A 25941-nucleotide genomic window follows, 5' to 3' on the forward strand; every position below is an offset into this window, starting at 1 on the left:
TAATGTTTAAATACATTTTTATTTAGAGCAGGATGTTGTGTTGATATCACTGTACATCTTGTCGGATGTAACAGACAAGTGGGGAGACACGGCGATTAGCAGTTGCACATACAGCAGCAGTTATTGGTCAAAAACACCAGTTGGAGAGGTTTCATTAAAAAAAAACAAAGAATCAAATAAATAGAAAAAAAATCTGCCCTCTTTTGAAGTTACCATGTCTGCAAATAACCACCTGGACTGTTGTCACAAACTAATCAGTCCCTGTTGTCAGTCTGAATCTAAAAAAAGCAGCACACACGTGAGTTCCATCATGATAGCAGAGCGACAAGCTGGTCAAAGCCTCTCAGTCCTTCAGAGGAGTTGCTGTCATGGACATGTTCATTTTAGAACAGAAGAGATGAGGCCATTTTACCAAGAAACATCCACTTCATGAGATTCAAACCAAACTGCCATTAAAATATTTTCTGTCTCTCCTTGGAGTGTGTTTCCATTTTTATATTCATTTCATAATGGCCAAAATGCAGTACCCCTGGTACAGTAAAAAAAAATGGCTGGACCACTTAAGAATTCATAACCTCAATTTAAATGATAGAATAAAACTAATAAATCCCAGCACATTAGTGAGGGATAATCCTTAAAAAAAGCAGAAAACTGATCTGTGCAGGCACTAAAACTGTTCTTACACTACACCGCTGTTTAAATTTGTAACAGCTTCGCTCTCACAAGCTTCATGACCAAGTCTGTGATCTCATCTTGCTTTGTGCAAACACGAAGACTTTACTATCAACACAAATTACTATCTGGACAAATAAAAACAGAAATTACCGTATACCCTTTCTTTGTATAAATCAGGATGAAATGTCCCCCTTAAATATTTCCAAATATTCTATCCCCATATTGTAATATTTTGCATGATTGTGTGTGTATTTTACTCATAATACTCACAATATTTGGTTACAACCTGTGTCTTCCAGAGGCTGTGGTTGCACATAGACTATAAAATAAAGCAAAGTCATGATGATGTCACCCTGTGCCTCGAGGACAACCTGACTTCAGACATAGTGTTTTTGCAGCCATAGAAAGACCTGACATGAATCCTGCAGACACAATACACACCCACTAGATATGTCACCTGTTCCAGTAAAAAAAAAAAAAAAAAAAAAAATCATGAGGGGTTAAATTAGGAATAGTGACCAAAAGTGTTAATTTCCTCTGTGGGCCTTTTAGCTGAGACAGATTCAAGTGGCTACGCAGAGAACTGCACTGGGTTGGGCTCAATTTTCAAGGCTGGAAGTCGCCTCCAGGTGTTACAGGTGTCTTCTCTTTTATTAAACATTTGTGGGAGTATATCTTGCTGCATCCGGAATGTGTTTGTACCTCTACCTTCCACCACTGCCAGAAGTAAGGAGGATATCTTACACAAAAAAATGCCAAGAATTTTAAAGTCAACTCAAAAACAATTTTAGAAATAATTCAGTTTTTTTGTCCAGCTGTTTTGATGTTTTGTCTCTTCCAGATGATCTTTTGGACTTAACTTGTCTTCTTAAGGTGCTATAGAAGGGTTTTTAGTCTAAACTATTTTTTTTCTTCAGCTTTTTAGTTCTGGTGATCTCTCATCCGAGTGTTGAAAAGCTCCATCAGAAAGACATCTGTAGATTAAAATGTAGAAGATTGTAGAAGTAGGAACAAGACGCGAGGGTAAGCACCATGACAGCTCTGTCCAAGTCGTTGAATAAGGAGGACAAGGCGGCATTAGGAGTACAGGTTAGGGGCATCCAAAAGAGATCATTTTACAGATGATCATTTTCAACAGAGCAGAGATGAGGATTAATTGTTCCAGTTATTTAATTCCAGTATTCTACATTTTGTTATGTTTTCAAGGAGTGAAGCATGACTCAGAAATTGCATCAAACATGTTTATCCACTCAATGGAAATATTAAGCAGAGGCAAAGTGGGCTTAATATAAAGAAATACCAACAGTAAGATTGATGTTCTGCTGCTGTTGGGCTGAAGCCACCAGTGGAGGGCGTTCTTCGCCGAGAGAAAACACACAAGGTCTCGGTGCTTCATTAAGGCTGCTCGCTCAGTTTTACGTCGCAGATCCATTAGCAGTCCTGTGTAGCCCTCCCCGAGTCTTCATCCTGTCGTCCTGCCTCCTCCTTCTCCTCATCTTGCTCCTCTTTCTCACTCATTTCCTCTCCGATTACATCTAGCCGCCCCTCCTGCCCGTTCAGCACCTCCACCTCCTCCTCCTCCTCCTTGTCTTCACCATTATGAAGTGTCACCTCTTGCAGGTGCAGCTGCCGCTCTTCCACCAGCAGGAGGCGCTCTCTGACGCCTTCGGCTGCCGCCGCCGTCTCACTGGGACTCCCAAAGAACTGCTCACTCCTAGAAAGACAACAGTTTGAGTAAAGACTTTGTTTTGTTTTGAGAAATCTGACTCAACTGGATGACCACAAACGACTGGGTTTAGATACGTCAACTTTTTGTAACTGATGATGCGCGCAGTTCTAAGAAATTTTATCAAACTTTCAAGTCATTACTTTGGTTTTACAACCTTCAACGTCAAACCAAAATTTTTTTTTATTTATTTAGTCTCACAGCTCTCATACAGTTAATCCTATGAGCTTGAATAAGGGCGACTGAACTCTGAAGAAACCTTTCAGATGCAAGGTGAAACGTCTTCAAGAATCAAGAAAAAGAGTCCAGTTGCCCTTATTTAAGTTCTTGTGACCGGTCATGTTCACAACTTCAACAAAATCAATTGCTATAGGTTTAAGTATAAGATTAGCTACATAAAGTTGCGATTTTGGAAAAGTAAAGTCTCTTAAATGAATGTATCTGAGTGTGTCTGTACCCATCGGGGAAGATAACTGGCAAGGTGAGTCTGTCTAGCAGAATCTTCCCAGAAGAGTCAACTTCATTCAGAGTCTCCACATCCACATGTTCGTGCTGTAACACCTGAAATGTCATGAAAATACAAGGCAAGTTAATACTTTCAAAGATCATGTGGCTGTTTCAGTATGTTGGGGTCAGTGTGGCATAGATATTGTCAGCTGCATTTATGGCAAAAGTTTGGGCTCTTCTCCCTGCTCATATGTCTGAGAATAGGTAAAAACAGAATGTAACATTTAATATCTTGAAGATCTTTTTTTTTTTGTTTAATGTTTATGTATTTGGCAGATGCTTTTATCCAAAGCGACTTACAAATGAGGATATAACAATACAGCTAACATGAAAGCTAACAATAAGCTATATAGAAGGAAAACCACTAGTCGGGCTCTGTCAGAAGTGACAGTGCAGGCATAGAGGGAAGTACAGAAAGAGAAAGTGCAGTGGAGGGGGTAGGGAAGTCCAGGGTGCTAGGGTAGGAGATGCTCTCTGAAGAGCTGGCTCTTCAAGAGTTTCTTGAAGTTACATGGGGATGCCCCTGTTCTTGTAGCGCTCGGTAAGTAATTCCACCATCGTGGAACGACACATGAAAAGAGTTTTATTACCTCCCCCAAGAAGCTCATGTAGTTGGTTTGGTTATTGCATAAAAAGTTTTACCAAATATGGATCCAATATTTTGGTCCAGACTTGGCAGAGGGAGCAGTGGCGGCCGGCCCATAGGGGGCGCTGGAGCGCCGCCCTCCCTGATAGGAGGAGGGGAAATGTAAAACATATTTTTACAAATTCAGTTAAAAATCTCAGTTTACACACTAGTGGGTCCCTACATGCAATATGAATTACATACACTACATTTCTCACCTACTGACATTCATTCACCAGTGAATTTCCACAGACAGACTCGTTTCTGTCATGGGGCACTGGTCAGAGAACCCCAGCAGTGCAGCCAAACAGCGAATCATGTACCATTGCTAAGGCAACTTAACAAATATTTGGCCAATCAGTGTTGCAGAATTTTATGAGCTTGGGGTGCTGAAAATATCACCCCAGCAGCAGATTTCATGTTAAAAAAAGGCTTATGCAGCACAGTAAACCAGTGGGATGATGGCGAACTTCGCGAGCAAGGTGGAGCTTCCACCAAATTCAGTGAGATCCTTATTTATCTACCCGTTAGCAAAAAGGACTGTGGACTAGGCAGGGAAATATATTGTCACATCAGCCCCACCAGAAATATTTTTCACCAGCCGCCACTGAGAGGGAGGTAGTCTTGGATTGATTGTTTCAACCTTTTACAGTTTTAATAAAGCAAAAAATGAAAAAGAAAAAAAAAGGCCTGAATCATGGTCGGTACTTTTTAAACCTGGCACCATTACCCCACTTTGGCAGGAACTACAGCTTGTAAAAGTCATTTTCAGCATCTACGATTTAAGTTGTTGTTTGTGGAACTTTTAACAATTTTTTTCCTGCAAAGTGCCTCTGGAGCTTTGAGCTTCTGGATCAAGCTTAGGCGAGGGACAACAGGGGCAATGGCAAAAGCCTCAGCTTGGGCCTCATAAGTTAGCTCATTGCAAATTTTTTGGTATATTTTGGACCATTCTGATGTAACAGCCAATCTATTATTTTCAAAGTCAAACAGTCCACCACCACCACAACGTCTGTAAATGTTCCTGAAAGACTTTTGGAGTCAGCAGAGGTTTTGATTTGCTTTTCTGGCAAGGTTTCCCACAGGTCCTTGTAAAGGTTACCTCAGTCTTCAAGAAATTCAAAGCTCATGTTAACGCAATTTTCTTCATCATGGACTGATGAAACGACTACATCAGGGATGTCCACATCCGGTCCTCGAGGGCCGCTGCCCTGCAGGTTTTAGATATTTCACTGCTTCAACACGCCTGAGTCAGATGAAATGGATCTCTTCGAAAGATTGAGTTCTGCACAAACCTGCTAATGATGCATTGATCTGAATCAGGTGTGTTGAAGCAGTGAAACATCTAAAACCTGCAGGATAGCAGCCCTCGAGGACCGACTTTGGACATCCCTGGACTACATGAAAGTTTAAGATCCTCTTGCAAACCTCTCCTGATTTTGGTATCAATTATGTTCATTTCTTGCAGCCACTTTAGAGAAGTCCCTGGCAGCTAATTGTTGGCTGATTGTTGGATTGAGATTTGAAGGGTAAGAAAGTTTATATTTTTTGTTTCATTGACTTCTAAAATTGAACAAAGCAAAAATAAATGAGTAATATTTCTTAAATTGTAAGGGAGTAGTTTACATGATCTCACAACAATAAAAATAGTTTTGCAGACTTTTGCATGTGATTGTCTAAGCCTGCCACGAACACGACATATAGTTTTATCACAAATTTGAATCCAACATGAGATTTTTTTTTTTTTTTTAAATCTCTTGCTTAATATTGGCACAAAATATGGGCATGTTAATGCTCCACATGCTACTTCGGTGGGACCTGTTAGATAAATACTTGGCTTGTCTCACCCTCTCAGCTGAAGTGTGGAAGTTCAGAGCCAGCTCGAGTCTCTGTTGTCTCTCATCGGCACTGACACTGAACTGCTTCCAGACCCGGTTGAGTCGAGGCAGAGTGTCACCAGATGAGCGGGTTGTACAGCGCAGGGACTGACAGAGGACGACAGTCGCCTGCAGCAGCTGACGGCCGTAATCGTAGGTGCTCTGAAGAAAAACAATGGACGAATACTGTCAGTCTCTAAATTTTGTTTTTTGATTATCTTTTGTACAGACAAAATATCTAAACAACTGAATAATTATAAAATTCTGGGACATTTGTGGCCAAAGATGATAAATCCTACAGATATTGGAGATATATATATATATATTTTTTAATATTGCCCCACCTGAGCGACATCCACAAACTTTCTGTGTTTGTCCATCATGGTCCTCGTCTCTTGAGCGTCGTCTCCAAGTCTGACGTGAGTCTTTAACAAAGCATCCAACAGCTCACTAAGCCACTCTACTGCCTGAACAGAGACAAACAGATCAATCTTTCATCACTTGCAGAAGTGCACAGTGTTCCTTTGGGTATTCTTTATCTTGTCTGTCTGACCTGTAAAGCATCTTCTTCGCATTTAAACAACTGGACCATCTGAAGCATCTTCAGCCTCCTCACATCCACCATGTCCTCACACCTGCAACAACCACATAGTCAGAAGCTGTCATAACCTAAACCCCACAGGAAGCAGCTATCATCACACTAAACAAACCGCCGACCTGCACGTGAAGTCTGAACATGAATAGTGTTGTGAGGGGTCGTCTTTACCGATTCAGAGCTTCAGTGCTCAAACTCATATAAGCATTATGTTGCAGTTTGACCATGTTGAGAAGGGTCGCTAAGTGGTGGGCCCACTTACTAGCATGTCTGTCACTAAAGTTGTGATCAAACTTCTCCTTGCAGACAGATACAACCGGGCCTTTTCAGTTGGTACACCCAGGCTCTATAACAGCCCTCTGTTACATAAGTCTTCCTCCAACAAGAACAATCTCTCCCTGTTTAGTTCTGTTTGATATTACCTAAATTATTACTTCTTTGTTTTGATAAGTAAACTGGAAAACAAAATGATTACTTTCTAAATAATGACAACTAAAATGCCAGGTTTGACCTGAAACTTGTGTTAGTGGAATGCGAAGTAACAGGAAAGGATCTTTGAAACTCTCAGCTAGATAACTTGACATGAGGGAAAGTGTTTTCTAAAGTTTTCACAGGCAGACATCCGTAATTGAGAAATGCTTAGATAGAAAGTGCTCAGAGAGCAGATCCTCCAGAGGCTAATGCTGATGTGGTTCACCAAAGTTTAATAAAAGACATTCATGAAACATGTTTAAACTATTAAAATATGCATAAAAAAAACCCAAAAACATTTATGGCTCCAGGCTGGGTTTAAACAAGAGCCGAACCTCTTAAAACATAACATTGTGGCCTTTTGTTATCCCTTAAACTGTACACTCTGCTCATCAGAAAATCTTTAAACGAGGCATATTTTGCCCTTTTTTCATAAATTGAGGTCTAAAGTAATTACAATTTTTAACCATTGATTGAAACCTCTGTTCAGGTGGATTACTTGCACTCCATCCCTTTCCTTCTCAGGGTCTGCCTCTTTTGAGATCCATGGTACACAATAACCCTTATAACACAATATCATTTCGGCTAACTGTTTTTGAGACAATGATTTCAGACACTCAATGCTCTCAGCACAATAAAGTGATTTTTTTTTTAAGACAAATGCAGCTCAAGTCAGAGGAGAACAAACGTACCTCTGCTTGCGGAGCTGCATTTCCTCCATCACAGCCTGAATGTGCTGAACGTTGTCCTGCTGTTCTCCAGCTGGACTCTCTGTTTCCTCCAGAGACCATGAAGGCTGGCTGCACATCTGCTCCAGCAGCAGTCCCCCCTTCTGACGCAGGGAAGTAAGACCTGCTTCTGCATTGGAGGAGATGGGGAAACTATTATAACATAAAGGAACTTTTGGAGCAAAATGGGAAGGAAAGATTTACTGGAGTACAAACCAACAGTCTGAAGCTTCTCCTCCAGCAGTTTGAGGTTTTGCTGAATCGATGCCCCGTCAGCTGGAGCCACATCAGCACAGAGCATGCCCAGTAGACTGTCCAACTGCTGAGACAGCTGCAGAAACAGACATATTTTGGAGTCACACCAAGAACTCATCCTTAAGTCCACCTCCTGAAAAGTTGCTGAACAAATGATTAAGCACTTTTCATTTGTGGGTGTTACCTCCTGTGTGGTGCTGTGGAAGCACTGAGCTGCCTGCAGGACATTCTGTCGGGTCTCCAGCTGAGACGCCTGTCTGTAGCAGACATCACTGAGCTGCTGCTGCAGCGCCTTCAGCTCTGCCACTTCCTCCTCCTCCCCAGCGCTGAGCAGGGCAGCAATCTGCTGGTTCAACTCCACGTACACGGCAAACCACTCCTGTACACACACGCGCGCACAGTCAGCCTACAACAGTGCAAAACAGAACAGAAGCAACATCCACTCTGCTACCAGGTTTCAAGGTTGCCAGTCCAAAGTAAAACACTAACTTAATACAGATTGACAGCTAAAGAACTTGTTCATCTTACTAAAGACTGTAGATTGCAGGGATGTAAAAAATATTTAACAGAATCATTACTGTGAAAAATGACTTTCATTGGACAGGGAGGTCAAATAAAGCGCCCATAGGACTCAAAACTTAAAACTAAGGACTTAAAACATCTTGTGGCATGCAGTCGAGCACCCCACAGAGAATGATTTTCATGAAATCACTGCTATTTTGTGGATATCTTTCTGGTTGTAATACAAGACTCAATGTGCTGCTCTTCTTAAATCAACATGAAGGTGTGTCACGGGACATACCTTTTTTAAACATGTGAGTGAGCAGAGATCACAACATGATGGCATTTGTAATGTATCCAATTAGAAAATTAAACTCTAATCAGAGAGGAATCTTTTAAAAGTACGAGCACTTAGATCTGTATTTAGCCCCACATTTAAGTCATCAGATTGTCACATGATGACGTGCGTGTGTGTGTTTTCTCACGCTGTGCTGGCTCTCGATCTCCTCGTGTTTCTGTTGTAGCGTCTGAGCTGCTCGCATCGAGTCTCCAATCGCTTGCTGAGTCTTCAGCAGCTCTGAACCAGGACCCTGCAGCCAGGTTACCACCTGAGAGAAAGACAAAGGAGCTCATGTTGTGGGAGGAGTGGTAGTAACCATTTCGAGTATTTGTACAGCTTGCAAGAACAGGAATCTTGTCATTATCTACAAACAAAAAGGGAGTTATACACGTGTTCTGCCAGAAAAGATATCCAAGCAGAAAGGTTTTCAAACATTTTTTGTGTAAAAAAAAACATGTTAATGTGACTGAGGTGACTTTTGTTGTGAGTTGGCACTATATAAATAAAACTGAACTAATTGACACATAAAGATTTGTTCAAAGGTCTGATCATCCTATCTCAACCCATACCATGATATTTTCTTAAACCTTACCAAGCAGTTTTGTGCCTAAACCACTTTAATCCAAGCACAGAATTTGGTAGTCCACTGATGTATTCTTTTAGCCACAAAAGCCTGACCTCACCTGACCTCCTACAGGATCTCTGATGGTTAGGATTTCTGGTAAATGAACTGTTAATGTTTGAATTCCTTTTTTTTTTTTTTTGGTCTTTTTCTTTTTCATAGCTGATATCTCTGGCTTAAAATTTTTGTGTTTGTTTGCGACAATAATAGATTTAATTGTAGTGGGCTGTATTTTATGAGATCTAACTTGTTGCATTCAACTTGTTTACTTCCTCTGCAAAGATCCATGCGATTACTTTTATTGTGAATTGGTGCTATATAAATAAACTGACTGAATCAGAACTTTCTAGTCTTACTGATCACACAATGCTCTTGGCACAACAAGCCACATTCCCCAATTCACAAGCACATTCAATGATACATTTTCATTCCAGATATCATGGGTATCAAAGTACACTTTGGTATATGAACCAGTAAAGTTGGCACTATATAAACACTTATCTTTTCACCAACAACTTTCCATTTAACGAACACCCACAAAGGCAAACATCTCCCAATAGCGAGGATCCTCAGTCTCAGTGAGATAGTTACTCTGCAGTACAGTACAGCGACCAGCAGAGGGCTCTTAGGCTCAAAATGCTACAGTGAGCATTTCACTTACAATCCATACATATCATATCTTGAATCCCGACTTTCCTTCCCGTTTACTGTGCATACATGTCTTCCTTATCATGCTTTGGCATTTTATTTGTTTATTTTACACAAGTTTGTCCCCCTTGAGGAATGGTTCACCTAATTCACTATAGTCTATTAAAGAATGCTCTCTGTTTCGTACATGCCCACTTCTTCCAAATTCTGCATCCCGCGTTTGTAACAAAGTCTGTGTAGTAAATCTGAAATCACCAGATGGCTTTTTCTGCTAAACTAGAGAAGTGTGCATTTAAAAGCCATGCTCCACTGACAGTCAGAAATTAATGTAACTGAGGGCCAATTTCAGTATTTACAGCTGATTTGTGAAACTGTGGATGTGCCTTGGGTGGCAGTGACTTACTGTATTGTAAACGTAATCAATATTAAAATAAGTTAAGAGAGAGTGTGTGTGTGTGTGTGTGTTTCAGGATCATGACTCAATTGTAGGTCAGTGATGCCTTAAAGAGCACACACACAACACACATTCACACACACAGTTCGATCCAGAACTAGGCCAACCCCCCCCCCACCTCAAATCCTCCAGGCTAGTGACCGACATGTTACTGTTACTATAGCAACCCAAGGCTCATTTCCAAGACAGTGGTGTTACCCATCATCCCCTGGGGCTGCAGGACCTCCACTCACAAGAGTCTAATACTTGTACCAAAGTGCTGTGGAGCATTGATGCTGCTCGCTGACACAGTTTATGAGAGCAGAAGGTCAAAAATGTTGAACAGACTGAGGAGGCAAACACTGTAGCACAAGTATATACAGAGAATTTGTACAGTTTAATAACATAACCTTTTATTTGAAAGGCTAAATAAGAAGCAGTGAACATAAGTTTAAATCTCTTTGCCATTTACTATTAAAATCTTAAACCATCTCCAATGCTGTAAAAAATATATATATTTACATTAAAAATGTTGACCTCTGTCTATTAAGTGCAGCCAAACATAGTTTATTAAATGCAAGTTGAGATATTTAAGTACATGTCATATCTACAGAATAAGTCACTGTACACTGGACTGGAGGACGTGTGTCACCTGCATGACCTTGGCGTGGATCTCATCGAGCTGAGTGCGCTTGTTTCGCTGCCTGCAGAGCTCCTGGTATCTGGTGTACTGCTCCCTGAGCGAGTCCAGCAGCTTCATCACCTGAGGCTGAGCCAGAAGCTCCTCCTCCATGGGGCACCATGCTGGACCTGGAGGTCAGAGATCAAAGATAAATCAGGCAGAGGATTTCTAGAGTTTCAGTCAAGTCCTTATCTACACGTAAAAAAGGTGTCTGTTAGGCTCATTTCAGGTTATGGAAATATGTTTTATTTTGGAGTCTAATACCTAGGCAGTATAAAAAAAATTTAAAAAGAGCATGTAGACCTATTTCTTAAGATAAGTGATGGCAGAAGCGTGCGGGTTTGGCATCTGCTACTCATCAAACTCTTGAAAAAGTGTCAAACCAATACATGGACTTGCTGCTTTATATCACAACAGCAAAAATATGTTGTCTAAACAGCCTACATTCCTTTTCTGTAACACTTTCTAGCAGATTTCTGAACATGGCTTCAGACATTTGCTTTCAATCAGCCATGAGATGTTGAGAGATGAGGTCTGGCCGAGAGTCAAAAAAGTGAAAGAATGATGTTGATTTTGAAATTCTGTGAAAGGAAATTAATATGTCTGTATCACAGTGAAATATATTCCCTACTGGAAAAGTTTATATTGTTTTTATCCACTCTAACTTGTTAAAATGTGATATTTATACAGCTACAGTTAACATATTGAGCTCTTTCTTTAAAAAATTAAATGAAAACAGAACAGAATAAATAATACAGAGGCAATCCTATGAACCTTACTGAGGCCACAAACCATCCAGGTCCAGCCACCTCTCATATTATTTGTTTAGAATTAGAACTCAAGTTATTTTGAACGTTTCCTGTTGTTGATATTCATTCACAGGAAAATAATACATTAGATAAGGATAAACCCATTTCAATCAGGATATAAATCATGCTTTGTTTGTTCGTTAATGTCACATACACGTGTTAAACTTTATATTGTGGCATAGCACTAACACGGTTTGTCTAGATAATGGAGGTAAAGTAATAATCAAAATGTATCATTTTCTAATTTTTTGAAGGTAGACAAAAGGAGCTTGTTATTTTAGTTGTGATTATCAGTTTTGATTACTAAAACCGTTAACTGTAGCTAGTGGATTTAATTAACTGTAGCTAGCCTGCTTCTTTTAGTTGACTTTAAATAGCTTTGAGATTACTTTTTTTAAAATCAGCTCAAAACTTTTTAAAGCGTCGTAAAAATGCAGTCGATGGCTTCATACAGAATTATATGCAATCAGATAGTTGCTATAGCTAAAAAGTCAAAATGCTAGTCCTGCTAGCTTAAACAATTAGGACAAGATCAGACTGCTACCCTATATGCTTTTTTAAAATCAGTACATTTTCTCTTTTTTCTCAAAAGAGAAGGCTTTTAGGATAAGGGCCAACTAAAGAATTTAGCAAAAATAAGCAGCATCTTGGACAGGGTGTTTGTTTAACCTCTCAAAACTTAATATGACAGGACAGACCTGCTAACATTGGCCTAAACCTCTGATAGCATCCAGTACTAGCCTCCACATAGATACTAAACAGCAAATTTGATGGATTTTTTTTTTCTCTAGAAAGCACAATCGCCCTCACTATGTACACGATGAACCCCAAAGGTTAATCTTAATCACACACAATTTTGTTTCCTTTTGACCTTGAAACCAGTCTTTTGTGGAAGCTGTTTACTGGTACTTAAAATCCTCAAAAGTACCACTTTAATATAGTGTACAGAAGTAGGTAGATTTATTTGGATAGAGGGTGTATGTAGAAAGTAGAGGTAATTAAGATTAATACTGCAGGACGTGCAATAATTTGTTTTATCTTTTGACTTTGTTATAAGAAATAGCAGAAATTTTTAAGCATCTGCTATTCACCTTGCAAATTACAGTTCTGAATCAAGAGACCAGCTGGAACTGGGAAGGCAAATTCTCATGCTGTCTAAGGCAAACAAGAAGAAGAGGACGGACTGGTCTGAAGCCAGCATCAGAGTACTTAAAACCTATCTCTTCTTCCCTTTTTAGAGGTTCCCATGTTTAAGAGATGGGACCTATTTTTCCTCACTCTGCAAGAGTAACATAAAGGCTTCCCTCTGTTTCAGTATGATTGCACCTATCCCAGCAGCATTTTTGTCCAGTAAATTTCTAATGGCACTTTGTGCTGCCTCTTACAGGCGATACTATAAAAGAGGCTTAAGTCACTGTAAATTGAATTAGTGGACAATTTCCTGTTTACCCTCCACCAATGTCTGGTGTTAAGTGGTTTTTGAAATCCCTCCACACTACCTATAACTGCAGTACTTTACACAGCACAAGCTTACACTGTGTCACACTTTTTCCTCTCAACTAAGCAAAAACCATTGTAATAGAATTCTGTTTTTCATCCATCTGTACTAGGAGAGTGACATCTTTACAACAGCTGCTTTCTCACCTGCTTGTCCTCCTCCTCCCCCTCCTCCTCCCTCTGAGCCGTTAAAACGGCGCTGCTGCAGCTCCGACAGCAGCTCATGACCTGCAGGCAGACAGAGACAGGGGCAGGTTATGAAAGTATGTGAAACAATAATGCGTCAGTGTTTGTTTTCATGCTGTTACATTATGAAAGAAGCTGGTGGAGAGAGGCGGGTGGTACCACAAACAATGACTCCTTTCACCTCTGCCCAACAGACAAACACACAGTCTGCTCTGTACAGTCAACACATCCATCCAACACTGTCTATTTGGCCTTGGGTCTTGGTTTTCAGAATAGGTTGTTAGTTTTATACACCGCCTTCTCTCCTCCTACAGGTCAGTATGAGCCCTGGCATCACCAGAAGGAAAACTTACATTGGCTGTTTGAATCTATAATTATTTTCAGGCACTATGCAGAGCTCAAGTCAACACAAATGAGCAGAAAATAGAAGGAAAATCAGCGTGATGGTTCAATTATTACTTTGACTATAAACAGCCTTAGTTTTTTACCTTTTGTACTGTGATGGGAAGGAAGAATTTGCTCAACAATTTAAAAAACAAACAAACTCATTTCTCACCATTTCTCACAATTATTAAATAACCATTATAAGATTAAATGTCTGTCTTAAGCCTGGTACACACTGTGTGATTCTAGGCTGTGTCAGCTCAAAGAAGACCAATGTGAATAAATCGTGGGTATACCGTCGATCGTGGCTAAAAACACTGGTGTTATCCCAAACATTGAGAGATATTCAAACACTGCTGTCAACACAGTCTAGCAACCAAATTTCAAACAGTGTCAGAAATTTAGGATGATCATCCTGCAGTGTGTCTACCACACCTCCTAATCAACCAATATGAACATAGCACAGAGTGATGTGTGGATCAACACTGGTGCCATTGAACAACACATATGTAAACTAAATATAACTGTTGGATTTCAATCCAAGAAGCTGATCTGGTAGAATTGTGGTAGCAGAAATCTTGTCTGCATGGCATGTGCTCTGGCTTGTATCATGGCCAAGTATAGAAATACAGCACATAAAGAAATAGAGGAGGAATTACAACTTTTGAGTGAGTAGCAAACCTCTGAATATAGCAATACACACAGTAGGTAGTAATACTTCTCTGTACCTTACAAAAAAAGAGCAATGTGCAACAAAGGTGCATCATTTCCACTTTTAACAGGCAGTGTGAAAAGAGCTATAGTAAGGTGCCTATACAAACAATATGACACTCTTAATGGACAGGATTGACGTGCATTAAAATGTATAACTGATGCTAAAATTACATTTCAGCAGTCTGAGGTAATATTGTAATATTATCCTGCAGTGGAAAGATGGCAATTTAAAGAACGAAATCAGTGCTCTTCATTCCACACACCCAGATAAATCCTGGAAGGAAACAATTTTCAGATTTTTGCTATTGAACAGAGTAAAGGGGACCCCCTTCACCTGCTGCTTTCTCTGTCTGTTCTAATCAATGAGGACAAAACCAGCATCTCATCAGACCTTTTACACAGCAGATACTTTGACATGTGACAGCAGGAAATAAGCGCAATTATTAATGTTGGCTGCAACTCGCTTAAGGAAAGGCCCTGCTGTTGTGCATGGTGGTTAATGGTCAACCCTGACTGAGACACTAAAATTAACTCAGCAATGATTAAGGTCATTCATGACACCTGCGATTTCTTGCTGTCTGCTATGAAAAAAGCATTCATTAATGATACATGCAGATATGCATCGCGTTGTACACACAAGTAAGTTTGATGTCGAGGGGTATAGTTGTTTCAAAATTACAGGGTTTTATTTCCTGTTTTGGATACAGAACAGCAATGGATTTTTGTTGTTTATTTGTGTATGAAATATATGCTTTAAGCAGACAGCAGCTGTCATGACTTTGAAAATCAATTTTCTCTATTCGTTTTCTTTCTACCAGAAAAGAGCATGTTTGCATCTTGAGGACAATAAAAAGATTGTTCAGTGAAGCACTGTGTGTGTGTGTGTGCTTCATTATAAAATCCTTCATCCACAAATCAGCTCGCTTGACCAGAAGACTTGATGCACTGCTTCTTGTTACTGAGATACTGTAGTCATCACTGAGTGATACATGAAAATGTAGGTTTGTATTATTTTACATCTAGATTTTTTTCAGAAAACAAACACAACCTAAATATGTAGCTTCTAATATCAAATCCGAAGGCTTTATCTGAAAAAATGTTAAACCCTGAACAGCTGTTTACAAAACTTTCAAATCATGAGCTTCTAACTTTTATTTTGCTGATCTCTGAGATTGTCTTTTTTCATTCAGATTGTCTTTTTTTTTTCAAATCTCCTCACAGATGAGTTTTAAATCAGAGAAAATCATATTTACCGGTCTGAAGGACAGTCTCAGGGTCAAAGGATGGCAAGAGAGCACAGTCAGCATATCTGCAGAAAGACAGACAGACAGTATATTTCAAACTGTAGCTGTGTGTGTATGCAGGTGTGGGTGTGAGTGTTTGCGCGTACTTGTCCTTGTCAACCGAGCCACTCTTGTCACTGTCGTTGATAATCGACAGCTCGTCCAGCAGCGAAGTCGACTCCTTTGTGAACTTTTCAAAGACCTGCAAAGAATGACCAACGCTCACAACTGCTTGGTGCCCAGTTGTCATGGAAACAAGCATTTTAATTTCTTAAAAAAAAAAAAAAAGGAAGAACTTAAATAACCTAGTTACCAGTCTCTTGTTGAGCCAGTCGTTGTGGTCATACTCCAGACTTCCACCAAAATCATCAGTCAGCTGGCAAGGTTCAATGTAACGAGTCAACTTATTGGCTGAAACCAGAATCACCTGACAGGAAGCGGAGACATCAACATACAACGCATGATAATTCAGGTAGAACAGTTGATATATTGTCAACTGGACAATATAATTGATCATTTAACTGAACAGGGCCGATGGACACTATTATACACCCCAGTGAGTCATTATTGTGATGATCAGGCTTCTAATCATATGGTTTGTGACAAGGTTTCAATGTTGACGACATGGCCATATGCCAGTTTCGCAGAAATATCCAGCTTCAATGTTGAAGGTAAAACTCTATATTCTTTCCTAGGGGTCTTTAAGATTTAATAGTTATTGAAATAAGCACTGACAAGTCGAGCTGATACCTGTCTTAAAGGGGAACTCCGGTATTTTTAAACCTAGACCTTGAAATACGTTTATCTACTCACCGAAAGTCGGCGTCCTTCGGAAGCTATTTAGAAAACTTGCGATCGGCGTATATCCATATAATGGAGTGAATAGGGCAGGGACAATGCTACTGTTATGTGGCTACTTGCAGCTATAGGAGAGCTAACGGAAGGAATTCTACACACACCTCTACTGGGACCACTTCATCGACATGCATGGCTGCAGCACAGCTCATTCACTCCGGTAAGAACGTCCATATTACTCAACGTCGTCGTTCACATTGTCAAAATCTGATAAATATCCTGCCATGTTGCACAAAACTAGCAGTTGCAAACTCCATGTGAAGTTAGACAACTGTCACAGAGCAAGGAGTAAATAAACTGTGCTCCAGGGGGGCGTGTGGATGAAGTGGTCCCAGTAGAGTGCCTGTGTAGAAATCCCTCCGTTAGCTCTCCTATAGCCGCAAGTAGCAACGTAACAGCACCTATGAGCTAACAGAGCTATTGTACCATTTGTCCATTCATTCGTCTTAAAGTATTGGTGAAATAAAGACAGATAATGCTTTATCTAGAGGCTGCATCGTCTTTGCCCCGTTCACTCAGTTATATGGATATACGCCAATCCCGAGTTATCTAAATAGCTTCTGAAGGACGCTGACTTTCGCCAAACTGTTCTCGGTGAGTAGATAAACGTATTTCGTGCCAGAAATAAGGTCTAGGTTTAAAAATACTGGAGTTCCCCTTTAAGCTCGTGTCAAAAATCTTTATTAAGCAATTCCCTTACTTCTGTTATTAAGGACCTTCTTTTTTCCTGACTCAAACTTTAGGACACAGACTTTCTTGGATCACAGACTAAAGAATCTATTTTTTTCCCCTGAGATCACAAGATAAATTTCTCCCTCGGCTTTTCTGTATTTTCGCTTCTGGTCACGGAGCATTCAGTGTTTGTTAGAGACCTTCAAGATTCTAAACAGGTTTATGAAAGACCATCTTTTATGAAGAAGTCATATTCATCACTAACTTAAACATTTATGCATAAAAGCAGTTTCGTAGGCATCTGTACATATGCGTTGAGTCATCATTACTGTTGTGTCATTATATCAAGCTCTCTGAACAACAATTGTATGAAGGGCTGGCTCACAGATAAACCTGGAGAGACAGCTGTTAGTGCGTCTGTCTTCCAGTTGTCACTGCAGCAAATGCCGACAGTAAACCTGGACTCAACTCAGAGAGTGTGCGTTTATTTAAGTGTTAGGTCAGGCGTTAGAGCAGCTGTACGACACACACCCCACTGTGTCATCCACAAACATCATCCTTAGTTGAGATGAGTCACATTTCAGCACCATCACAGGAATCTCCCATCTAACAGCTGTGTGCGCGCTTGTGTGCAAGTACTGAAATACAAGCAAGATGATGAGTGCCATGGGTTTCTTCTTTCAAAATGCATCCTCTCAACTTTCTCAACTCAACTTCTACATGAGCAAACAAGGACACGGTCAACAGAAAAATATGAATTTTAGTCATCTCTCTTCAATTCGTTCTCCTAAGCTGACTCTTAGATGTCAGTGTCCTTGAACGCACCAACAGTCTCTGCTCTAAGCTCAAAGTGGATAACCCCAATTTGATTTTTTTAACTATCAAAAGATCATTTGTGATCTTTTATCTTTCTATAACAACTTTCAAGTCACTACAGACCAACCAACTTGACCCAGTTACCGTAGCAACAATCATGGAGCTTACGTGGCTGCAGAAATCTGGGTCAGTGGGACTACTGATCTCCATTGGTAAAACCATCTGTTGTAATAGAGGCAGGACAAAATTTCTCTCTCTCACTCACTCACTCACACACACTCACACGCACGCACACATACACACACACACAAACTCTTTGGTCCTGTGTCGAGTTTCCAGATGCAGGTTATGTAACTGGATGAATTTCTATTTGGTTTATATCAGCCACAACTTGGAGGTGTGTTTTGTGACAAGTATTTACAAGAACAATGCGTTTCCATCCCATCGTTCCAACAGTAGCCACTCCATCCTTTAATTTCCACTAGAAACATTTTCTTAGGTAAAGGATACAATAAGCAATAAGGATACAATAAGGATAAGGATACAATAAGGATACAATAAGCACAGAACCTATTTAGCATTTGTGAGGAAGAGGCCAAAAGGTGGTACATAAGATTTCTAATTAACAAGCAGTCCTGATTATAATACCATGAGAAGTTAAAAAGTTATTGGGATAAACTGCGATCACCAGTTATTACAATCACCCCCCGAAGGACAAAAATGTCTTTCTTTGATGTGGAGAACCGACAAACACTGCCAGCTACATTGCTAACATGACAAAGCATCACACCGTGATGCCCCTCGCTTGCTTTATTTAGTTATATATTGTATTTCTATGTCACAGTTTGTAAAGAAAATTGTGCTATAGCCTGCTGTGGTTCTTAAAGTGTGCGTTCCTGAAAACAGTAACCAAATTCCTGTTCAACAATATGATGTTTAACAGAAATTCTTTGCTGGCTGTACATGCTTAGACATTTGCACACAAACTGGTTTGATAGACAGATGCAGGCAAGGCTCACCTCGAAGCCCAGCCGGTCTTTCTCCTTCCAGAAGCAGAAGTGTGTGACCTTCTTATCCCAGAATTCATCAGGCTTTACCACACAGACCAGCGACACCTCTGCCGGGATCACATTCTGAAACGACATCGCTATTAAAACGTACACAAACTAATGTATGTCAGCACTGGGTCTGGAGGGATTTTAAATGTGTTTGTACCTGCAACATGAGCACCACAGTCTTCACAATGTTCCACTGAGACTTCCGCCCGTCCACAATAACGGTGAAACCTCGAGCCTTACATTTTTCACTGAGAGAGAAGAGAAAAATTTATTCTTTCTATGAAAACCATTTACATGCAGTTTGAACAACCCCAATTACCCAGGTCAAAACATTCCTGTGTGTAAATTCAGTGGGTTTCCAGTTTCTTAGAATCAGAGAATTGCATTTAAATTAAATTAGGACTACAAATAATTTTGTCATAGTTCTGTGACATATTCAAACTAGTTCAACGAGCAGCTGAAACACAAAGATGTCCCGTTTATTTTGGTCAATCTACTCACTAATAGATCAGAGACGCAGTACAAAATACCGGGGATCTTATTAGAGTAGCAGCATTTTACTCAAAATATTTACAATTTTACTCAAAAGATTTACAAAATCTTGGGGCGGTTTTAGCTGTGGCGGGGCATTGTGACACTGGTGCAAACTACTTTGCGGTTGTTTTTAAAACGGCGCTTTTGTATCATCATCATTTCTGCCATCAGAGTGTGCAGATCCCAACAGGGGTTGTGCTTGGATGGGGAAAATCAAACAATAAAACAAAGCAAAAACAAAACGGACACGGGAATGTCAACTTAGCAAAATGCCAAAGGATGCTTCTTAAGTGTTGGTTGGAAAAGTCTACAATCAGGGGGATTACATAACGTTCTCCATTAGTTATCAGAACTTTGAAGAAATTTAAGTTAATATGAAACTCAAATCTAAATAAAGTTGAAATCTTTAAATTAAGTTTCAGTTCATCATCATTAACCCCACATTTCAGTGGTTTTAATGTTGTGTGGCCACAGTATCTTTACATTTCAAATACTGGCTTGCTGCTGTATTGATGTTCATAACTTGTCATAGGAAACCTATCAGTTCTGTTTTTGCTGGCAGCGCAACTGCTGGACGTCGACTGTTAAAATCATAATCAAGTGGAGTGGCAGACTTATCAACAAACATAAGGCACGGAATTATAGGTTTTATTTTGTAGTTTTTTGGGCAACGGTTGCTCAAGAGGGAGAGTGTCTGTCTGTCTTTTAATCAAAAGATTGCTAGTTCAATCCCCACCTTTCTCAGCCTTCGGGTCAAATTATCTCTAGGCAATGCCTCCTTTGGATTAAAACATCTCCTAAATTAATGTAACCCAATTTGGAATATAATGTCAATTAGTACCATTCCTGGCACTTCCTTGCTGAAGCTTTATCATAAGAGATAATAGAAACAAAAATAACACCTGAGTACCTGAGTGTTGGAAAGTCCCTTTACAAAAACTATCTCAGAGGGCTAAACCTCATATAAACTCCTTTTGAAAATCAGAGACCAACATGGACAAGGGACTGAGTCATCTGACGAGAGGCCAAAAATAGCAGCAGAAAGAAAACATCATGATGAGGAGCTCCAAACGGCAGAGTGAAGATGGTTTCTGTTTTTCACAGTTACAAGTCCAAAAAAAAATCTTTTAACAAGTTGTCAGAAAGTTTAATCATCTTTTAAGCTTTCCGCAGCCAATCTGAACATGCTGCAATCCATAACTGGAGCCAAGACACATGGTTCAGATCCAGCAGCTCTTCACTAACAAGTCAAATAAAACAGATCTGAAGGCATTAATAAAACAGCACACAGACGCACAATTAAACTGCTTTTATGAGTGTGCGTACCTGGGGATACTAAGCAGGTAGTCCAGTGTGGCGCTGAGCTCCTCCATACTCGTCTGGTCTGAATTGAGGGGGATGGTCAGGATCAGACCACTGCGTCGGTCTTTTCCTCCTAGCAGACAGACATACGTTTAAAGAAGTCAGATCACTGGGGACAGAGACCTGACACTGAGGTAACACATGCACACGTCTTAATGCGTTTTACCTGACAGAAAGGCCAGTTTCTTCTTGAGGACGGGAAGGATGGTGGTAGCTTCCATGGTCATGCTGGATATCTGCATCAACACAGAAAAATGAAAGAATTGTGATTCACAAAAGGTTTATCGACTCACTTCCAAAGACATTATTAAGCTCCAACAACAAGGCATGGGCAATAAAAAGGTCCTTTCCTGACCCAATCACAAGGTAATACAACAGGTCAGTAACGCTCTCTGAAGCTAAAATGCAAACTTAGTTTTACAAATCAGGTGAAAGAAAACTAGCCCACAGCTGTTTGTAATTATAGATTAGCTTCTGAATCCTCAAGCTATTGGGGAATTTATTAAATACTATAGAATTTAAATTCACCAGGAAAAAACTGACATCTCACTGCAGAGATCAGAGCAGGTCATCACAGGATAAGTAAGGTAATGTCAAAAATGAATAATCGGAATAATGTAAATGGTGAGATCTGCAAAGAAGTTTTTAAGCTCGCTTTAGGTATTTTTTGCCTTTACAAAAACAAGTTGATATGCGATGGAGCAACTGAAACGCCATGTGCAGCAGGACGATGAACCCCAGCTGAGGTGCTGCAGGAATGACAGCGCTCTCAGATTTTCTTTCATCTGGCATTTCTCCCAACAGATTAAAATTGTTGGCTTCAGCTCAGCATGTGATTTACTGACCGTTTCATCAGTTTAGATTGATTTAGTTATCGGTTCAACATCTGTTTTTTTAAACACTCACTTTTCACTTGGAACTAATTTCATCCCTCTGTCAGTTCATAACTGATATTGTTTTGTAAACTTGTACTCTCGTAACTATTAATTCCATCTCCTTTTAAGTCAATAGTTTTGGCACTTGGGGATCTGGCAGCACCTGTAAAGTTCACTGTTAGACGTGTTTTTGTTTGGAGATACAGCTAGTTACCTAACAACTTAACAGTGACAACAAGATGGCCAAAAATCTTGTAATCTTTTTAAAGTGGTCTTGAGGAATATTTATCCAAGCTTTCTGAAGGTCTTTTAAAGTTTTTCCTTTGGACATTGGCTGCTTTTTAAAACTTATTTTCAGTGTCTGATCATTATCAGAGGAATAGGCTTGTTTACCAAGCCACTTAACACTGACCTATGAATCATCCAAGCATAAAAAAAGGGTCCTTACTCAAAGGGTAAACCAGTGTTATATCACAACATAACATACGACTTAGCAAACAACCAATTTTAAATTGTATCTTTCTGCACTTTGTTACTAGCAGGCTGTCACAAAGACACATTCTTTGTTCCAATTTCTTTAGTTGGAGCTATGAAAAATAAATAGCATTGTTGCACCAATAAGGTAATTCCCAAAGAGCTTTTAGATAAAAACTTGACATGTATCAACATGGTGAAGAGCGTGTCCTTTTTGAGGAAACTGCACAAATAAGAGGACAAAAAGAAGGAGTGTCAGGCCTAAAAAAAAAACATCCACAGTAGATGAACAGTATCTGAAAGTGATGTCCTTAAGGAAGGAAAAAAATCCAGAAAATATCTGACACAGGAATCTGAAAGATGCATCTGGGCCTTCAGTTGATCATGTTGTGGAGAAAAGAGTAGTCGGACTCGTCGTGTCAGCCTCTTATGGGGAATTTATTGAACAGACCGTCAAAGAGACATGTACATTTCAGCATACACAGGAATTCCCAATGACCTCAGTTTTGCTGAACTCTTTATACCTTTCTATATCATTCAGTGTGTATGTGGCTCAAACCCAATCTCTATTTGACGCCTGCTGTCTGAGGACGCTACTGCGTCTACGTTATTATTATTATTACATTATCTAGATAGGGTTCATTCTGACCTCAACAACATGTTATTCGTGCAATATGTGGATCGAGAGTCAAGGTACAATATGTGGAGCAGAGTAAAGGCTTTGCTCTCCCACAATCAATGAAGCCTCATCAGAAATGATATCCATGGAAGGGTGACAGTCAAAAAGTCATTCTTAAGGAGAAAACACAGGGAGAACAGGGGGAAAAGGCTGAGGTATGCCAAAAGACACAAGAAGTAGATTGAAACAGCGGCAACAGGTCTTATGGAGTGATAAATCCTCCCCAGAGCCCATTGTTGAAGCAATGTAGGATCATCTTGACAGAGAACGAAACAAAAGGCAACCAACATCCAAAGAAGAGCTTTGGAATGTCCCTCAAGGAGCCTGGAGAAGTATTCCTGAAGACTACTTTATGAAATTCCAAGAAACTTTACCTAAAAGGGTTCAGGCTGTGTTGAAGAATGAAAGTGAGCATATCAAATACTGACTTTCAAGCCTTTGAGGTGTATTTTCATTTTGTTGCACATTTTAACAAGTAACTGTATCTATTTTTTTGTTTTCCTGGCAATATCTAAAGAAATGTGGGAGGCTCAAGACTTTTGTAGAGTATTGTATGAAATAAAATAATTAAATTGTTCCTTTAGGTTAAGATATAACCTGCCTCACCTTAGTTTGGAGTTAAGTGATGTTTATGGCGGTGTGATGTTTCATTTGGTTGCCCAGTAAGATGGAGATGGTTTTAGCCAAGCATACAGGAATGATTCCTCTCTGAACTGAATGGATATAAAGAGTAATACATCTCTACAAAAACAATAAAAAAAAATTAAAAAGTCAGTATTTTGTAATATCTGAGCTGAAATCTTTCTCTTTTTTTTGTCGTGGCACTTTTGGGGTTGTTACTTTACTGGCAACTCAATTCTGGTTGGGAAGAACCACTCCTGATGAGGAAATGAGCAAATTCTGAAAATAAAATGTTTCTATTCAAAATTAATTCACTGTCATTTTATCTGTGTTACTTCTAGATAGCTACTTATGTATCTGTTGTTAGTCTTTGAATGCAACTTCTTCTTCTTCTTTTTTTTCCCCAACTAACTTCGCTTCAGTTTAATCATCATTTGACACAAACGTGGTCATTTTTATTTTCATTCTCTGCATCAGAATCCAACAGAACTCATTTCAGTGATGACTGCTGCTGAAGTCACTCTGTCTTGTTGCAAGGTTTCACCTTCCTCCTTCCTCAGCCTTCCTGCGGCCTTGTTGCGGCTGCAGGACAGCCCGGCACGGCTCCGCTCGGTTTGCCTCTGCTCGGTTCGGCTCGACCCACAGACACAATGACCTACATTCAGCAGCTGCAAATTGCGGCTGCTGCGGCTGGATCCACCCTCACCGCAGCCTTGATCCGCCAAGCATCGTAAACTTTGGGATCAATCGGTTATAAGTATTGATCCGGTGGATTTTCTTACCTTTCAGTCAAATCTGCAGCATTTCCCACTGTCCCGTTTTTCTCCTCCCAGTACTCCTCCTTTTCTCCACCGTCTTTCCTTGTCTTACGCAGCCCTTCCTCTCCCTCTTTTTCTCCTCTGAGGCTGAATTATCAGATGATACTGAATCTGTTTTCCATTAAAAACAATGAAGATCTCAGTTTGTTCTCCTCCGCCTCCAACAACAGTGGAAACACAGAGCAGGAGAGCAGGCGTTGGAGCTCGTTCCACTGCGCAGTCTCAGTAAAGTCGGATCAACGGCCACGATTTCCGGCAAAAACGATTTTCCAAATAAAAACCTGGCGACAGCGACTGACTTTTACATGACAAATGCTGACACCAGAGTGAAAAATATAGATTTCTGGGTAGTACTTATCAATCACACTAAGTGCAATAGATTAAAACAATCAAATGAAAGAAATAGCTTCCACTTACTTACTTACTGCTTGGCATATAGGTTGTTCTCGCTGTGGTCCTACGGAATTAAGCTAGATCACTGTCCCCAACTTAAGCAAATCGGAGATTGTTCAGGAGAGGCACGAGAGAAAAGCTAATAGAGAGATCGCACAGTCTAAAAACTCACAGCTAAATAAACAGTGTTGAACTGAATAAAAGCTGTAAAACATGCACCACTACAAGTGGAAAGTTACCAATGATTTTAAACCTGAACAAAGATTATGGATGTACAGTATGATTACTAATTGACTTGATGACTGCATGTCACTTAATTCTGTGAATAAAAATCAATTCCGTAGTTTGTTATTACTAAAGACGTATAAGATATAAAGACGGTACCAAACAAAAACTAAAGCATTGGAATGATTGTGCACGTCTGCACCAGATTGCATGAAAAGCCACCCAATAGTTTCTCACATTTCACTGTGGGAGGCAACAGTCATAGAATTCCCCTGCCAAGAAACATGAATGTCTGTAGATGGATTGTCGCAGTGTACCATATGGAATACAGAAATTTCGCTGGACAAGTTTGAACTTTGACAAATCAAAAACTAAAAAGACTTTAAAAGTCCTCTCGCTGCACCAAAAAATGTTTCTGTAAAAGTCAAGTTTTATGTTAGACAAAAAGGCTGGAGCCCTTAAGAATGTTTCTTGTGAGTCTCAGTCTGTTTTTTACAGAGCTTCAATGTATAGTTTTCGTGCATTTATTTTGAACGCCTGACTGCTTCTCTTCTTTGACGCTTGCTATAAGTGAAGTCGAACTTCCGGGGCGGGGTCACAGTTTAACAGGCCACACCCTGTCCAGTTCAGCCCATGAGTTTAGATATGTTGAGTTTCAGATATGTTCAAATGAACGTTATAGTTTTCATTATAGCAACAAAAAAGTCACGCATACAAAGTAATCTGAATATTTTAGTACGATGACAGAACTTGATTTTTTAAAAAAGATGATCATGCAAGTGCACACTTAATTAAATTGTGAAAATGCACATTTGAAATGTCTTAACTTTGAATTATTACCCAAACAGTTCACTAGATATATATGCAGCTTTACATTTGTCATCTTCATACAAACCATACAATCTGTAAATACACAAAGAAATTCAAGTTTGTGTTTCCAATTATGTAATCTTGTAGCACTGCGACTGCTACACCATCCACATTCAAATCAACATTCACAT

At 39.8% G+C, this 25941-nt stretch overlaps 1 protein-coding gene across 1 annotated transcript; it reads right to left on the reverse strand.

The window, feature by feature from the left end:
- On the reverse strand, nucleotides 1-24540 carry sestd1 (SEC14 and spectrin domains 1). The gene is made up of 19 exons (XM_072396562.1): nucleotides 24287-24540; nucleotides 21022-21091; nucleotides 20820-20928; nucleotides 19117-19207; nucleotides 18921-19034; nucleotides 15872-15985; nucleotides 15666-15760; nucleotides 15529-15584; nucleotides 13139-13219; nucleotides 10656-10813; nucleotides 8446-8568; nucleotides 7644-7838; nucleotides 7421-7535; nucleotides 7169-7334; nucleotides 5964-6045; nucleotides 5755-5877; nucleotides 5381-5572; nucleotides 2859-2962; nucleotides 1-2389 (listed from the first exon to the last, which is right to left on the reverse strand). Exons 2-19 carry the CDS (start codon nucleotides 21080-21082, stop codon nucleotides 2107-2109), a joined length of 2262 nt encoding a protein of 753 aa, XP_072252663.1. The 5' UTR covers nucleotides 21083-21091; nucleotides 24287-24540; the 3' UTR covers nucleotides 1-2106.
- Between the last annotated feature and the right edge of the window lie 1401 nt (nucleotides 24541-25941).

The sequence above is a fragment of the Leuresthes tenuis genome, unplaced genomic scaffold (assembly GCF_036924035.1).
Source record: "Leuresthes tenuis unplaced genomic scaffold, fLeuTen1.0.hap1 SCAF_12, whole genome shotgun sequence".
Taxonomy (NCBI): domain Eukaryota; kingdom Metazoa; phylum Chordata; class Actinopteri; order Atheriniformes; family Atherinopsidae; genus Leuresthes; species Leuresthes tenuis.

Excerpts from the sequence above, each read along its gene's own strand:
- sestd1 (XM_072396562.1), bottom strand. The coding sequence starts at position 21,082 with ATGACCATGGAAGCTACCACCATCCTTCCCGTCCTCAAGAAGAAACTG. Across the intron at positions 19,035-19,116 it reads CTGTGGTGCTCATGTTGCAG|AATGTGATCCCGGCAGAGGT; the intron begins GTACAAACACAT and ends ATGTCGTTTCAG. Across the intron at positions 10,814-13,138 it reads GGGAGGAGGAGGACAAGCAG|GTCCAGCATGGTGCCCCATG; the intron begins GTGAGAAAGCAG and ends TCTGACCTCCAG.